Here is an 18,385-nt window from a genome sequence, read left to right as displayed (position 1 = left end):
TACATTTATTATTTAACATGTCACAACATGATTAAAACTGTTATTACATGAAAATTCAAAATCAAACTAATCCAATTGATTGGTTTAATTAATCTGTATTAAAAAAACTTACCTTTGATGTTATGCTACATATTGGCAACACCAAGTTAAAATAACAGTTGCATTAAATAGCATTTATCATTTTTTCCTAGTATGCCCATTTTAATTATCCAAAGACTCGTTTACACCCTACATATAACCTATATTATATTATCTTTACAGACAATTTTCCCTCATTTTAATATTAATGTGAAAAAATAGTGAAAGAAAGAAAAGAATTTAAAATTATTTAATTTGTATATTAAGCAATTTCTGCAAAGATGAATGAACTGACAACTGAAAATCGGCTCAATCCATTTTCTATGCCTCAGTACTTATGGAAAGTCAAAATGGGATACTTTGTTCTACGTATACCTATATTTTCACATGAATTACTGATATCAAAATTACATTACATTCAAAGTTCAAAATTACATTCCTGTTACATTAAAAAAAAACTATGATATAAACAAATTCCAAAAATACAGACCTCAAAGAACCTACATTATTAAAGCTTTGAAAATCACAACATGGGATTTATAGAAATTCATTAAAATGAAATTACTGTTCAGGAAATATTAGATTTTTAAATACTATCTGACAGAATATTTACTTAGTTATTCTACTGTGAAAACGTTCATACAGAATATGAAAAGCATAGTCCTACTTTTTAACATTTATAAATTAAAATGAATACCCAGAATTCAACTCTCCAAGATAATTTAATAGGTGAGTGAATAGAAAGTAAGCAGATAGGATGTTATCTTTCTCAAATGGTAGTCAAAGAGAGAAACAAATGAGGTGATTCAGAAATAAGAAGTCCTAGACTCTGATCAAAGAGAAGATGAATTAAAGGAGAAGATTCAGAAGTACCCCGACCTGTGGATCAGAAAGATAAAAGGAAAGCTCCTAGAAAATTATATATCAGAAAATCTTCAGCACAATAAGATTATAAGATGAAGAAAGTAGCTATTAAGAGAACTTATTAGTTCTGATTTTTTTAATTGTATAAATCACAGAACAAGAAGAATGAATTAGTTGTCCAAGAAACATTAATGGAAATAATAGTTATTAATTTGGAATTAATTTTTAAAATATCGGAAAGTACTAGTCTTTTCTCCTACAATCTTCCTAGCCGAAAATCAAAGCAAACTATATTATATTTATTATTGAAATAAAGCTATTGCTTTTCAAATTTGCCTTGATCTTTGTTTATCCCAGTCAAATGTCATTTTGTTTCAATAATCAGTGATCACTTTTTAAAGTTACTAACAAAACATCTATTTTATTTAATGTCCACTGTAATCTACTAAATAACATAACAATCTTGATTATTTTCTAAAACCTACAAACAAGATACATAACTGACATCATTTAAAATTGAGAAAAAGTCGCATCTAATTATATTTTGCTATTGATTTTACTACCTTATTATGTTTCAGTGCCTTAGAGAAAAATCAGCAAAACAATGACATTGTGTGCAATTTTAATACAATTTTTGCTGATTAGAGAAAGATTATTGAATTTATTTCTATGCCTTGGGACACAGTATTCTTACATCATAAAAGGGTAAAACATGTAAAATCAGTTGTGAAGACGCATTTATTGAGTTCCTACCATGGATCAGTCACTCTGCTACATGTCAAGGACAGAATGTAGACAAGACAAATACGGGTCTTGACTTCAACTGGCTTAAATACAGCAACAATTCCAACCGTAGAAATACATTATCAGCTAGTAGGAGAAGCATATCACAATACAGTTTTACTTCAGTTGAAAATGAAACACTGACCAAATTTAAAATAAAATGCATACAAAGTAACATAAAATGGATGCGGGATTACCCTCAATAATAACAAAACAAAAAGACATTATCTTCTATTTTCATTAAAGGCAAAATGTGAATGTTTTTCTGAATGTTTCATCTTAAGGCTCCTGGCAGTTATTCTTGTTCTCTCCTAGAGCTCATGTCACTTTTCAATCTACCCATTCATACAACCAAACCATCTACTCCATAGACATAATTCCTACTTTTATGAAGTGCAGAGGCTGACTGGTAAGAGCATTTCTGAGTAAGACGGCAGTTATCATGGGGAGTGTGGAATTTAAATCTATGCAATCTTTCTCACATTCTCAAAGAAACTTGCACTTTACAACATAAATAATATTTCTTGCACAAAGATAAAAAGATACAAGTATGAACAACTTCTTAAAGAGTGTATTTTAATCTACTAATAACTGAAATAAATGGAATTGACATTTTTTAATGCTTCAGACCAATATGATAATAAATTGCTGGATTTCCCAAATTATGTTTCATAACCTAATGAAATATTCAGTGAAAACAGGATTCAATAGTCACATAAATTTAGTTAATATTGTATGTTCTAATACCTTGGAGCATATTTAGACACTCAGAAGTATAACAATAAAGAAACCTTCTTAACCTTTTTTAAAAGAACCCTTCCAAAACTACTTGACCAAAGATTGAATTGGGGGGTAAATACCTCTTAATGTCTTCTGGAATTATTTTTGAAAGAAATATACTTTGGAATATACTGCATATTGGAGAAAGATATTTTACTGGATAAATACAGTTTATATAATTTATACTAAAGTTGGGGGGAGAATTACCTCTTCGTTCTTACTACCCTATAAATTATCCTTGTTTTCTTTTAATATTTCCATGGGATATGAAGTATCAAAGGTGAAAATATCAAACTCATAACCTAACAATTTTCATTTCTGAGGAATGTTATTCCAAGGGCAGTATTTTAATACATACTCTTCAGTATGTTATGCTATTAGAGATAATATTTAGTCTGTACAGATCAGCTTACTTACGTCTGGGGCTCCTTTTCATTTTGTTGTTTTTGCTGGGGCTGGAGAACGTTATTTACCAGTTCAGTGATCCCACTAAAGGGAAACCACCTGTTTAAATAAGCAAATAATGTGACTGAATAACCAAATGAATAAAACAAATGGTCAAATGTTTTCTTATCCATACTAATAAAAATACACAGGCACAAAAGCTACAGCCAATGGAAATATGAGCTCCAATTATCATCCAGGCAGTCAGAATATAGGGAAATTAAGTTTGAATACTTAACCAGTCCACAAGCAGGCAGCAAAAAACTACATCTAGTCAGTATGTAGATGAAGTAAGAAGCTGCAGGCAGCTCTCTTACAAGCCAGAGAGTCAAAAAGCAGAAGACACACTAGCTGCAGCCTATCCAGTATTAGTGTAAGCTAATACCATCCAAGGTGCAGAAAGCAGAATGTGGCAAAGGTACAGAAGTCAAGCCTACTGAACTCTTAATACATTTACTTACTGTGTCAGTTGTGGTTTGTGCTCTTCTTTGACCCTAAAAAGATAAGTTTGCACAACTGAGTGCACTGTACTAGGAAGAAATTTCTATCTACAGATCTGTGGTCATATAAAAATGAAAAATGAGGTTTGTTACATAGAAAAGCTTAATGTTTTGCTATAAATTGGAATTATACATTTGAATTAATTTGACACAAAAAGGAAAAGTTGAATTATTTGTTCTTAATAGAGGGCTGATATTAAAATTCTACTCCTGTCCTAATGATTCCATGATTTGGTCCTCAAGTTTTCTGCATATTTGCATTAATATTGATATTGAAGCATTTAAAATAATTATTTTAAAGTATTATATTAAACACAGTTACATTTGGCCTACAGAAGACAAACAGATTTCCTCTTTATTTTTAAAATTTCTTTCTTAATATAAATTGAAGTAAAGGCATAAATATTTTAAATAAAATGTAGGGTTTTATAAATGTATTTTAAAAGCCTTACAAATGGATTCATTTACTTCACAAAGGAACAGATAAAGGAATTGGGGGATTATGCATCTAATACCTAAAAATAGCTACTAAAATAATTATATATACTAAATTTAAAATATTCATAAGCTAAAGTAAATTATTCATATAACTATAACAGACTAAAAATGCATTTAACCTATAATCAACTCGGTGTTTCACTGAAATAGCACTGGATATTTAAAAGGTGGAGAAAGATAAAACACAAGGATAGTGATGCCTCTGAAATGTGGCTTCCCACACTTTGCCTGGGACTGGTCCTGAGAGATAAACTTATGACTCAGTGATCAGTTGATTAGCTTTTACTTTCCCAAAGAAAGACTAAGAATTGGTAACTAAAATGAGTCACCAAAATCTAGGACTTTCATTAGGAAATTATATTAACATTGTAAATTAAATTCTCTTTAGATTAAATTGATTTTTTCAGTGTGTTATTATTTTAAATGATATAAGCAATAAATGAAAACGTATACCCTTATACATTTTTGTGTCCCAATGAATATAATTGGTATTTATATTCTCTATATTAACTAAAAAAGAATATCCCATGTTCTCTGCATAAACTTCAAAAAGTACAATAGTTTTGACCTAGAGCTAAAGCCACATCATTTAGTATTTAAATAGAGATATAATGGATTAATAGTAAAATATTATATTTAGCACCAAATATAGAAACACACAAATACAAGCAAACTATAGTGACAATGGATTCTACCTAGAAAACTTATCATGTTATTTCTTTGAGAATAAGATACAAAAATCTCTTAACGTTTTAGAACAAAACAGTACCCATATAGATAATGACAAAGAAAAATTACCATACCAGCTCATCAAAATGGAGAACAATTCAAGAGTATCCTTCACCAAATAATATGCATGATAAACAAAAATATTTAAATGAATACATAAAAGAGGAGAAGATATTTGTTAAAGAAGTCCTGGGTGATTCTCGACAAGGAATCATATTTGCTCTTAATTAGTGACAAAAGTTTTTACCATAAACAAATTTATATTAATCATAAATCAGTTTCTAATTTCAAAATCTGTACTTGAAAATATTAATAGACATAAAAATTTAAATTACCAATTCAGAAATTATTTCTGGGCTTTGTAAAATATCTATATGTGAAATATACAAACATTTACATCAGCTTCCCAAATAAAATATGTGTCATAAATACGGTGGTAAAAATATTTATCTTGTCTTTAAATCAAGAGTATAAAAATTTTCTTCTTTTGTCCAATATGTTAGATAAAATCACACCTCAAAGTATCAGACCATAATTAAAATTCATGTTGAGATAATAATTTAAGAACTGGTAATATTAAAAAGTAATTATATATTTTTTTGACAATACATTAACATTATTGACAATGAACTCCTACATTCCTATATTCCAGAAAGTGTATGAGGGGCTTCCAGTTTCCAATAAGATACATAAAACGCTTGGAAATCATCACTCCCACCCTTACAAGAAAATAGCTGAACAAACAGAAAATCAATAGCTCTTCTTAGAGTCATCAAAGAATTTAGGTCATAGAGCAGGCAAACTGTTGCCATGAAAACTAGAGAAACGAACAAGTGGATCCAGACTACCACAGTTTACCAAGAGTACAAGCCCAGGAGCAGAAGCCCACACCTGGGGCCATTGTCTGTTGGAACACTTTTAACTATAATTGGCCAATTGCTGGAGACTCACTGTGGACTAGATTGAGAGTTTAAAATTCCAAGGAGTCCCAGTTTGGGGCATACTACCACACTTCCATAAATTTTATCTCCAAAAGCCATACCAGTTGCTCACTGTGAAGATCGGAGAAAAATTTCTTCCTGCATCAAGCAGGAGGAAGGGAAAGAAACCATTTTGAAATACTCCCAGAGCCCTCTGCTCTCTTTAACAATCCTAAACTCAAGGGAAAATATTTTACCAGAGCCTAACCAACTGGCATTTTACCAAAACCAAACAAGCCTGTGGAAGGTAATTACCTATTATATCACCCTCTAGCCTTTTATGTGGGAGAAGGACAATACCAAACTACAGCTCCCTCCAGCCTTCAACATGGGGGAAGGCAATTACCTAACTCAGGCACACTAGAAGAATAAGACCTAATTATAGGACTGTTGAATGCTTGTCCTGTAGCAACACCTTACCACCAAATCATTAGAGTTCCTGAATAATAACAGGATTACAACTATAACAACTGCAAGCTTTAAACATTATTTAGTAAGAAGTCTCTAGGCAAACACAAAACAGAAAGGAAGACAAAAATAAAGACAATAGAAGAGAGGATTTTGGAAGATGACAAAGTAGAAAGCAACAGAAATCTGCCCCCCCAACCTACACAATCTGTCTGACATAACTAATTTGGAAATCTGGAGTCTACTGAAGGCTTTCAACTTCAGAAGAAGGCTTGGACTGTACCTTGCTGTTAATTTCAGTTAATTTGAGCTCTTAGCATAGTGGCAGCTACCCATCCCCTACCACCCTGCTCCATGGAAGGTAGCTGTTTACCTGTTCTCGGAGCAACCTAGACACAGTTTGCAGGAGCAAGAGTGGGTAAAAAAGACACTGTCCTCCAAATATCGTATTTGTGCTCTGATCCCTGATTACTGCTTCTCATCTCAGAGGTCCATACAAAGAGGTAAGTGACCATTGTTGTTGCAATCCCCCCATTGTTGCAAGCCCCTCCCCCTTTGGCTAAGGTGACTTCCAGGATATTTTTAAAGAGCCTGGGCATTCCCCCCCCCAACCTTTGTTTTTCTATTTTTCTCCTTTTAGAAGTCAGACATTAAAGACTGAAACATTTAAAAGCAACTGCGTATATGAGAGAAAACAGAAAGTCACCATATTTGCCCAGGGAAAGGAACAGGTTCAGAAAAGACCTTAAGTTTATAACAGAACCTGATCCTCAGCACAGAGACAGCCTACAACAAAAAAGAATAAAATAAAATAAAAATGATAACAGAAAATAATAAAACTTAGTGAAAGGTGAGAATCTGATCTCCAGAGTTATCACATATTTAGATTCAAATGTCCAGTTTCCAACAAAAAAGTCACAAGGCATACTGAGAAACAGAAAGTATGGGCCACTCAAAGGAAAAAAAGGAACAACAAAAACTGTCCCTGAAAAACACCTGGCATATCTATTAGACAAAGACTTTAAAACAACATTGGTGGGGTTGGGAGGAGGAATTGGGAGATTGGAATTGACACATATACACTATTGATACTATATATAAAATAGGTAATTAATGAGAACATACTGTATAGCACAAGGAACTCTACTTAATGCACTATAGTGACCTAAATGGGAAGGAAATCCAAAAAAGAGGAGATATATGTATATGTATAGCTGATTCATTTTGCTGTACAGTGGAAACTAACATAACATTGTAAAGCAACTATACTCCAATAAAAATTAATTTTAAAAAATTTAAAATAAAAAATAAAACTATCATCTTCAAAATGCTCAAAGAACTGACAATGTAGAGAAAGTCAAGAAAACAACATGTGAACAAAATGGAAATACCAATAAAGAGACAGAAAACCTAAAAAGAACCCAAAAAGGATTCTGGACTGAAAGTTGTTGGGACTGAGAGCAGGCTACCCCAAGACACGCCACAATGGCATATAGATTATTTTGAATTAAAGTTACTTGAGATCAGTTGGTGAGAAAATAAAAAAACAATACTTAAAAGAAAACAACACTCTGATCCTTCTCTTTCCCCCTGAAAGCAAGAAAGAAATCTCCAATGTGAAAGTATCCCCCCATACCCAAAGTACAGAAAGCATCCTTATCAACAGAATTAAGAAGTTCAGGCTAAGAAAGCTGTATAAAAAAATCTGTGTGACTTCTTCATTAGTCTGTTACCACAAGTACAAGCCCCTTTGTTAAATCTTCGCAAATGATTGTTTCTTTATCTAAAATTAATTTTTTTTTATAAACAGCCTGCCTTGGTCACTTCAGGTGTTCCATTTCTATGAGACCTCTGTGCATACAAATTAATTTTTTTTTCTGTTAATCTGCCTTGTGTCAATTATTAGACCAGAAAAATTTCCCCCTTCCCAAAAAAGTACAAAAACGGACAGGAAAAATTCACTAGAAGGATGCAGAGGCAGATTTGAGGAGGGAAGAGAAATAATCAGTGAACTTGAAGATGAAACAATGAAAAGTACTGAATCTGAAGAACAGAAAGAAAACAGATTGAAGAAAAGACAGTCTAAGGGACTTGTGGGACACCACTAAGCAGACATTGGTTTGATGTGGGAATTCCAGAGGAGAAGAAAGAATATTTGAAGAAATAATGGCTGAAATTTTCTCAAATTTGATGAAATACATTAATATAAACATTAAAGACAATGAACAAATTCCCCAAAAGATGAAATCAAAGAGACCCACACCAAGACACAATAAACCAACTAAGTCAAACAACATATAGAATACAATACCCAACAAGAACAGGAAACACATTCTTCTCGAGTGGAAATGGGACATCTTCCAGGAGAGACCATATGTCAGGCCACTAATTAAGTCTTAGTAGACTTTAAAATGTAGAGATCACATAAAGTACTGGAGTGGCCAAAATGTTCATTCGGGTGTTTCCGAACGAAATTTTTGGCCACCCTAATATGTTCTTCAAACACAACAGGATAATGTGAGAAATGGAAAACTAGAGAAATCACAAATTTGTAGAAATTAAACAACATATACTTTAAAAACAATGGGTAAAAGAAAATACAAGGGAAATTAGAAAATACTCAGAGACAAATGAAAACAAAACAAAACAAAAAAATGTACCAAAATTTATGGGATGTGGTTAAGCAGTGCAAAGCAAGAAATTTATAGCTATAAATAATTACTGGCTTGGCCAAAAAGTTCATTTGGGGTTTTCCGTAAGGTGATACAAAAAAAACCTGAAGAAACTCTTTGGCCAATCCATACATTAAAAAACAAGAAAGACCTCAAAGCAAAAGCCTAATTTTGCACTTATGAAACTAGAAAAAGAAACACAAATTAACCCAAAGCCACCAGAAGGAAGGAAATAGTAAAAATTACAGCAGAGATAAATGAAATAGAAAAAATACAATAGAGAAACTCAATGAAACTAAAAGTTAGTTCTTTGAAAAGATTAACAAAACAAAAAATTTTGTTAGATGGCCTAAGAAAAAAGGAGAAAAGAACCAAATTACTAAAATCATAAATGGAAGTGATAACACTACTACTGTTCTACAGAAATAAAAAGGAATATGAGAGTACTATAACAACTTTATGCCAACAAATTGGACAGCCTAGATGAAATGAACAAATTCCTACAAACACAAAACATACCAGGAAATCACAAAGAAATAGAAAATCTGAATAGGCCTCTAAGTAAAAAGATTGAATCATTAATCAAAAATCTCAACAAAGAAAAGCTCTAGACCTGATGCCTTCACTGGTGAATTCTACCAAACATGAACTAATACCAAAAATGAACTAATACCAATCCTTCTCTAACTTTCCCAAAAATTTAAGAGGAAGGAACACTCCCTAACACATGGTTTGAGATCACCAATACCATAATACCAAAGCTACACAAAGATGCTACATGAAAAGAAAACCACAGATCAATATCTAAATACTACACAAAGCAATCTATAGATTCAATGCAGTCCTTATCAAAATCCCAATGATGTTTTTGCCAAAATACAAAAAGTCATCCTTAATTCATATGGAATCTCAAGGGAGCCCAAATAGCCAAAATAATCTTGAAAAGTAAGAACAGAACTACAGGAATCACACTTCCTGATTCCAAAACTTACAACAAAGGTACAGTAATCAGTGTGGTACTGGCATTAAGACAGACATAGACCAACGGAATACAATAGAGAGCCCAGAAATAAATGCCATATATACATAAAGTCAACTAGATTTTGACAAGTGTGCCAAGACCATTCCATGAGGAAAGGACAGGCTTTTCAACAATGGTGCTGGAAAATTTGGTTATCCACATGAAAAAGAATGAAGTTAGATCCTTGCTTAATATCATATGTAAATATAACTCAAAATCAATCAAAGACCTAAATTTAATACTTAAAACTGTAAAATTCTTAGAAGAAATCAGGGACTGTGATATCTCCAGCTTTGTTCTTCTTTCTCAACATTGTTTTGACTATTTGGAGTTTTTGGTGTTTCCATACAAAAATTAGAATTATTTGTTCTAGTTCTGTTAAAAATGTCATTGGTATTTTGATGAGAACTGTACTGAATCTGTAGATTGCCTTGAGTAGTATGGTCATTTTAACAATATTCTTCCAATCCATGAGCAAGTATGTCTTTCCATTTGTTTGTGTCATCTTCAATTTTTTCCATCAATGTCATAGTTTTCTTAGTACAGGTCTTTTATGTCCTTGGTTAGACTTATTCCTAGCTATTATTCATTTTGATACAATTGTAAATGGGATTGTTTTCTTAATTTCTCTTTCTGATAGTTCTTTGTTAGTGTATAGAAACGTGACAGATTTCTATATATTAATTTTACTGAATTCAATGATGAGTTCTAATAGCTTTCTGGTGACATCTTTAGGATTTTCTATATATAGTATCATGTCATTTGCAAACAGTGATAGTTTTATTTCTTCCTTTCCAATCTGGATTTTCTTTTATTTCTTTTTCTTGTCTGATTGTGGTGGCTAGGACTTCCAATACTATGTTGAATAAAGTAGTGAGAGTAGGCGTCCTTGTCTTGTTCTTGATCTTAGAGGAAAATGATTTCAACTTTTCATCACTGAGTATGATGTGTTAGCTGTGGGTTTGTCATATATAGCAGTTATTATCTTGCAGTATCTTCCCTCTATACTCACATGGTTGAGAGTTTTTATCATAAACGGATGTTGAATTTTGTTGAAAGCTTTTTCTGCATCTAGTAAAATTATCGTATGATTTTTATTCTTCAATTTGTTAACGTGGTGTATCACATTGATTTATGTGATCACACTGATTCACAGATAATTGAGCCATCCTTGTATCACTGGGATAATTCCCACTTGGTCATGGTGTATGATATATTTACAACATGAAAGCATTCTTGAGATGGTTGGTAGTAATGCCTTAATGCATAAATACATTATGAATGTATTTAGTGAAACTGAACTATACACTTAAAAGTGGTTAAGATGGAATATTTTATGTTTGTATATCTTACCACAAAAAAAAAATTGGAAAAAATTTAAGGACAATAGAGGGAATTTTTAGCCTCTGACACCACAGCTACACCAATTACTAAACACTGCCAGATAAATATAAAATCTGCCACACTAAAGGACTATCTACTGGGCTATCTACCTACATTCCTTTTACCCAATAAACCTTGTCTAGCTTTCAACAAAAAATACAAGGCATTCTAAAGGCAAGAAAAAACAGTCTGAAGAGACAAAGCACATATCAGAAACAGACTCAGATAAGGCAGAGAACTGGAATTGGGCAAAATAAATACAGTTAATATGTTAAAGGTGCTAATGGAAAAAGTGTACAACATGCAAGAACAGATGGGTACTGTGAGCAGAGAAATAAATTGTTTAAGAAAGAATGAAAAGGAAGCTCTAGAGATAAGTAACACTGTAACAAAAATGAAGAATGCCTGTGATGGACCCATCAGTAGACTACACTCAGCTGAGAAAGAATAGATGAACTTGAAGATATGTCAATAAAAACTTCTAAAACTGAAAGGCACAGAGAGAAAAGAAAGAAAAAGATGGAACAGAATGACCAAGAACTGTGGGATAATTACAAAAAGGTATAATATACATGCAATGGGAATGCTGGAAGAAGAAAGAAAGGAACAGAAGAAACTTGAAGTAATAATGACTGAGAATTTTCCAAAATTAATGACAGACTCCAAGCCACAGATCTAGGAAGCATGAGGAACACCAAGCAGAATTAATATAAAAAAAATCTTTTACACCTAGGCAAATCCTATTCAAACTGCAGAAAACCAAAGACAAAGAGGAAATTCTGACAGAAGCCAGAAAGAAGACAAACACCTTACCTACAGAGAAACAAACATAAGAATTACTTTGGACTTCTCTTCAGAAACCATGCAAGCAAAAAGAAAGTGGAATAAAATATCTGAATTGTTGAAAGAAAAAAACCCCACCAACCTAGAATTCTGTGTCCAGTGCAATTATTCACTTCAAAAGTGAAGGAGAAATATACCTACTCAGACAAAGAAAAATTGAGGGAATTTGTCATCAATAGACCTGCCTTGCAAAGAGTGTAAAAAAAGGGAGAAGAAAATGATATAAGTTTGAAACATCTATATAAAAAATAGGAAGAGCATTAGTGAAGGAATAAATGAGGGCAAAATAAAATCTTTTCTTTTTCTTATTCTTAATTGATCTAAGTTTGTTCAAAATAATAGTAGTGACATTGTATTTGATGATTATAGCTTAGGGATAAGTGAAATAAATGATACCAACTTTCAAGGTACAAGAGGGGAAAATCAGGAATACTCTTTTATAAAGTACTTATACTACCCCTGAGGTGGTATAGTGTTATCTGAAAGTAGGCTTGGATTAGTTATAAATTATTGAATCAGTTGCAAACTCTTCAGCAACCACTAAAACACATTATTTTTTAAAAAGTATAATTCATATGCAAAGTGAGGAGAGAAAATGGAATCAAATCATATAAAATGCTGAACTCTAAAGTAAACAAAGAACAAAGGCAATGATTGGAACAGTTACAAATGTGATAGCTATTAATCCAATTATATCAATCATCATTTTAAATGTGAATGATCTAAATTGACCAATTAAAAGGTAGAAACTGTCAAAGTACACAAAAAAATAAAGAGAGAGAGAGCACCAACAATGTGTTTTCTACAAGAAACCACTTTAAATAGAAAGACACAGTAAAGTCATGAAGAAAGATATACCATGCTAACACTAATAAAAAGAGAGCTGGAGAATCTACATTAATTTCAGACAGTGACCTTCAGAGCAAGGAAAATTATCAAAGATAAAGAGGGGCACTCCATAATGATAAAGGGGTGAGTTTCCCAAGAACACATAATAATCCTTAATTTGCAGAGCCTAACAATAGAATATCAAAATACAAGAGGAAAAAAATGTCAAAATACAAGAGGCACAAGAAATATACAAATCCTTTATTACAGTTAAAGACATCACACTTCTATCAGTAACTGACAAATCCAGTAGGCAGAAAATCAGCAACGATATAGCTGAACTGAATAGCATCATCAATAAAACACATCTAACTGACATTCTATAGTACTTCATCCAATAATAGCAGAATACACATTATTCTCAAACTCATATGGAATATTCACCAAGACAGACCACATTCTAAGCCATAATACACTCTTCAACAAACTTAAAAGAATACAAATTATACAAAGTACGCTTTGAGTTCACAGTCAAATTAAACTAGAAATCAATTACGGAACAGTAGTAGGAAATCCAAAAATATCTGGAGATTAAACAATACATTTCTAAATAACACAAGGGTCAAAGAATTCTCAAAAGAAATTTGAAATATTATGAATATATTTCACCTGAAGTGAAAATAAAAATGTATCAAAATTTGCAAGATACAGCTAAATATGTGCTTAGATGGAAATTTCTAGCATTGGATGCACATGTTAGGGAAAAAAGAAAGATCTAAAATCTATAAAATAAACTTCCACCTTAGGAAACTAGGGGAGGAAAAGAGTAAATTAAATCTAAAACAAGCAGAGGAAAAGAAATAATAAAAATTAGAGCAATATAGTAATAGACAGTGGAGACAGTGTCACCCATGTCATCCCTGTGGCTGAAGGGTATGTAATTGGCAGCTGTATTAAGCACAGCTGTAATGTAACAGCTGTGTATATAACACAGGATGTAATATAACATATTTTACATGTATGTAATATAACATATTTTATTCAACAATTGCTGAGAGATGGATAAGTAAGAATCCATCAGAGAAACCCTTGGGAACGTTAAAGGAGCACTATAGTTATGCCTGCCCAGATTTGGTCAAAGAATTTAACAAGTATGACACAGATGGAGCAAAGTGGATTAAACAGTATACTGGAATCAATGTTATCTCAAAGAAAGAATTCCCCATTGGGGCTGGTTATTGAGAGATTCTTGGGACGTGACATTTTTTTCATCTAGAGTTTGCTAATCCAGGCTTTACTCAACCTATCTCAGAAGTTGTAGATGAAGTAAATAATCACAATTGTCCTACTGATGTCATAGATCCTCTCAACAAGAATATTGTCCTCTCTGGATATTCAACCATGTTCAGGGACTTTGGATCAGGGACTTTGGACATCACTTGCAAAGAGATTTGAAAAGAACTGAAGATGCCAAGCTGAAATTAAGTGAGGAACTGAGTGGTGGTAGACTGACACAAAAACCTATTGATGTACAAGTCATCACACCCAAAATGCAGTCACATGCAATGTGGTTTGGAGGATCCATGCTGGCTTCTATGCCTGAATTCTACCATGTATGCCACGCCAAAAAGGATTATGAAGAAATTGGGCCTAGCATTTGTCATCACTATCCAGTGTTTGGAGTTAAGTCATAAAATTAACTTCACAGTCACTGGGGTTAGGGAAGTGAGGAAGAAATAATCTTTCTGATTGCCTTTTTTGTCTGGATGGCTGGTTTTGAGGTTTTAACCCTGACTTGAAATAATAAGACCAAACTAAATTACACAGGAATATTTTAGTAAGTTTATCAACATGGGAATGTAGAGGAGAGACAAAAATGATTAAACGTTTTTCTTCAGATTCAATATTTGAATTGTATGTGTAACAAAAAGAAGCAGGTGTTAGTTCTTTCTGTGCCCTGATAGGTTCTATACTATTGAATTAGCCAAGATTTGAGGGTATGTAGATAGCTCTGTAATGCTTGAATTGTACACTTCTAAGTGTACAATGCAAGAGCTTGTTTGTATTTCATACTTTTTACACTTTCAGGGAAAAGTCACAGGCAAACTAGTATTTGAGGAAAAAAAGTGACCAAGTAAAGGACAAATTCAAAAAGTAGCCTATGACACTTGGTGAAGACACCCGCTCAAGGGATTCCAGTTATTATGAATTGCTTTCATACCTTGTGTCCCCCCATGGTTTTCTTTGCAAGTGCTTTTGGAACTAAGAAGCTATTATCTTGGATTAACTGATGCCTGCCAGTGCTTTCTGTTTAACTCTCATTCTGTGTCTTGCTTTAAAGGAAAAGTAAAAATAAGACTGTTGGACCAGTATTGCAGTTCTAGTGTCATTTCTTATTCAAAAAAAATGAATCATTTGATTACCAAAATTGGTCATTTTTAAAGCCTAACACCATTCTAATAAAGGCACAAATTTCTTTCGAATACTTGTTTCAAGTTCTTTTAAGTTAATAAGCCTATTTTCTTCAAAAAAAAAAAAATTAGAGCAGACATCAGTGAAATTTAAAATATGAAATCAACAGATAAAAATCAACAAAACCAAAAGCTCCCTCTTTGTAAAGACCAATAAAATGATAAACCCTTATCTAGATTAGTCAAGTAAAAGAGAGAAGCCACAAATTACTAATAACAGAAATGAAAGACAGTCCATCACTACTGATTCCATGACATTAAAAATGATTTTAAAAATGTTAAGAAGAATTCTATACCCAGAAATTTAATAACTTTGATGAAATGGACCATTTTCTTGGAAGATACAATCTACAAAAGTTCACACAGGGAGAAACAGAATAATCTGAATACGTCTACATCTACTAAAGAAATTGAATCGATAGCTAATAACCTTGCAAAGCAGAAATCACCAGGTTCCAGACAGTTCCATCTGTGAATTCTACCAAACATTTAAAGAGGAAATGATACCAATCCTCTACAATTTCCCAGAAAAGGAAGTCAAGGGAACACTTTTAAAACTCATTCTCTTAGAGCAGCATCACCTTTATATGAAAACTAGGCAAAGACATTAAAATAAATGAAAATTATGACATCTCTCATGATCAAATGCTAATATATTCAACAACATATTAGCAAATTGAATCCAACAATGTATAAAAACAATTGCATACCATGACCAGGCTGGGTTTATCCCAGGTACACTGGTTCAATATTCGAAAATCAGTTCATGTAATCTATCACATCAACAGGCTAAAGAAGAAAAATCATATGACTACATCAACAGATGCAGAAAACGCATTTGACAAAATCCAAGAACCATTCATGATAAAAACTCTTAACACATAAGGAATTGAGGAAATGTCCTCAATTTGATAACAAAAAAACCTACAGCTAACATCAGACTGAATGATGAGAAACTAAAAGCTTTTCCCTTAAGATCCAGGAGGAGTTAACAACAAAGAGGTACAGAAGAATTTTTAGGGAAACTGTTGAAACTATTCTGTATGATACTGTGTTGCTGTATACATGACTGCGAAACCCACAGGAAAAAAAAAACAAAAAAAAGTTACGAAGAGTAAACCTTAATATATATAAATTTTTAAAAAGTCAATCAGAAGGACAGGAGAATCCTAGGATGGAATGCAGAATGTGACAAATGAATCTCTGTATGGAAAATGTATAACATAACCTCACTGACAGGGATGGGGGGGAAGTTACTGTCCTAAGTAACATTAGGAAAGGACAGTTTAGAAAACTGTAACGCTAAAGACAAAAAAAGAACTATATATAAATTCTGCAATCTAATTGGCAAAGTTGTTTCACATTGCACAGGTTAGCAATTCTGATAGTATCTACATGTTTGCCAGGGTTGAACAGTAAGTAAATGAATTGCTGATAATGAGTCCCAGATTTCTCACTATCAGAGAAAGAAGTTACAAATAACCAAAGAGAGGAGGCTAGAATGGACCCTGCCTGCAGTGCTGAGTTGAGAGTCAAAAATATTAGTCTAAAGACATGCATATGTCACCACTTTTATTTAACATAGTTTTGGAAGTCCTAGCTATGGCAATCAGAGAAGAAAAAGAATAAAAGGAATCCAAATTGGAAAAGAAGTTAAACTGTCACTGTTTGCAGATGACATGATACTATACATAGAAAGCCCTAAAAACACTACCAGAAAACTACTAAATCTACTACTAAACTACTAAATAGCTAGAGTCGGGCTTCCCTGGTGGCGCTGTGGTTGAGAGTCCGCCTGCCTTTGCAGGGGACATGGGTTTGTGCCCTGGTCTGGGAAGATCCCACATGCCGCGGAGTGGCTGGGCCCGTGAGCCATGGCCGCTGAGCCTGCGCATCCGGAGCCTGTGCTCCGCAACGGGAGAGGCCACAACAGTGAGAGGCCTGCGTACCGAAAAAAAAAAAAAAAAAAATTCTTTCACAGATATTGATCTTTCACAAAATCACACATCTTTCAAAAACAGAAGAGAGAACACTTTCCATCTTGTTTTGTAAAGCCAGCATTATTACTCTGATACCAAAACTAGGAAAAGTCAATTCAAGAAAAGAGAACTACTGACTAACATCCTCTATAAGCACAGATGCAAAAATCCTTAATCGATCAGCAAACTGAATCCAGCAAAATATAAAAAGGATAATATATCATGACTGTGGCAGGCTGAATCTACTATGGCCTACAACTTAAAAAGCAGAACAACAAACTAGAAAACATGTACCATCTGATCGGAGTTCTGAAACAGATAAGATGTGCCAGTTATTGAGTTATTATTTCGCAGCTCCAAACCTACCCTCTACACTTGACTCTGATTCTGATGCTGTGATATCACCCACCACCCACTTCTGCTTTGTCAGCTGGCCGTATAGTAGGCTCTGCCATTAGGAGGTGCTAGTGCGAGACTACAAGACTGGAAGAGAAAGAACGTGTACTTTCCTGTTTTTTCCCAATGTGTGCTTTCTGTTTGCTTTCCTCCTGCTTCATGTTCTTGTTAGCAACATTTTCTTCTATATATTCTGACAGATATTATATAGACATATGATTTTTACACAAATGGTCTGTACCTTAATTTTATCTTACTTATATATCTTGGATTTTTTTCTGTATTGGTGCATATAGAATTATCACATTTATATTAATGAATTCATTATTACTTTCTATGGATAAGCCACAACTTATTTAACCAGATTATAGCTAAACTTCTGCTATTATAAACATATTTTTGTACATGTCACATTGCATATGTGCAAGTATAACTTTAGGATAATTTCCTTGTGGTAGAATTGAGGAACATTTCAAATTTTGTTCAATATTCCAAATTGCCCTCTCTAAAGTTGTATTAATTTCTATTTCCACTAACAGTGTATGAGAATGTCGTTCCCACAGACTCAACAAGACAATGTATCCAACTTTTTAATCTTTATCAATTTTATTGAAATTTTAATTTGCACTTATTTTACTATGTGTTTCCTTTTCTTTGTACTGTCTGTTCATGCTTTCAAAGAAGAGCAAAGCTCTGCACTATATTTGGGTGTGTAAGTAAGCATGACT

General features: G+C 33.0%; 1 protein-coding gene and 1 pseudogene across 23 annotated transcripts in view; one reads left to right on the top strand and one right to left on the bottom strand.

The window, feature by feature from the left end:
* The window catches only part of RIMS2 (regulating synaptic membrane exocytosis 2), a 576,987-nt gene that overhangs the window by 463,972 nt on the left and 94,630 nt on the right, over positions 1-18,385 (bottom strand). For 7 of the 23 annotated variants that reach the window (XM_060127293.1, XM_060127304.1, XM_060127300.1 and 4 more), the window contains exons 2-3: positions 3,411-3,443; positions 2,923-3,009 (exon numbers count right to left, since the gene is read on the bottom strand). The exons of the other annotated variants lie outside the window; for them this stretch is intronic. In XM_060127293.1, coding sequence (XP_059983276.1) covers positions 2,923-3,009; positions 3,411-3,443 — 120 coding nt within the window. The remainder of the gene's footprint in view (positions 1-2,922; positions 3,010-3,410; positions 3,444-18,385) is intronic. 23 annotated transcript variants of the gene reach the window in all.
* On the top strand, positions 11,660-14,505 carry LOC132508399 (actin-related protein 3-like; annotated as a pseudogene).

This window comes from Lagenorhynchus albirostris, chromosome 17, assembly GCF_949774975.1.
Source record: "Lagenorhynchus albirostris chromosome 17, mLagAlb1.1, whole genome shotgun sequence".
NCBI lineage: Eukaryota > Metazoa > Chordata > Mammalia > Artiodactyla > Delphinidae > Lagenorhynchus > Lagenorhynchus albirostris.
Note: the sequence above shows the minus strand (reverse complement) of the source record. Positions and strands in the feature narration are given on the sequence as shown.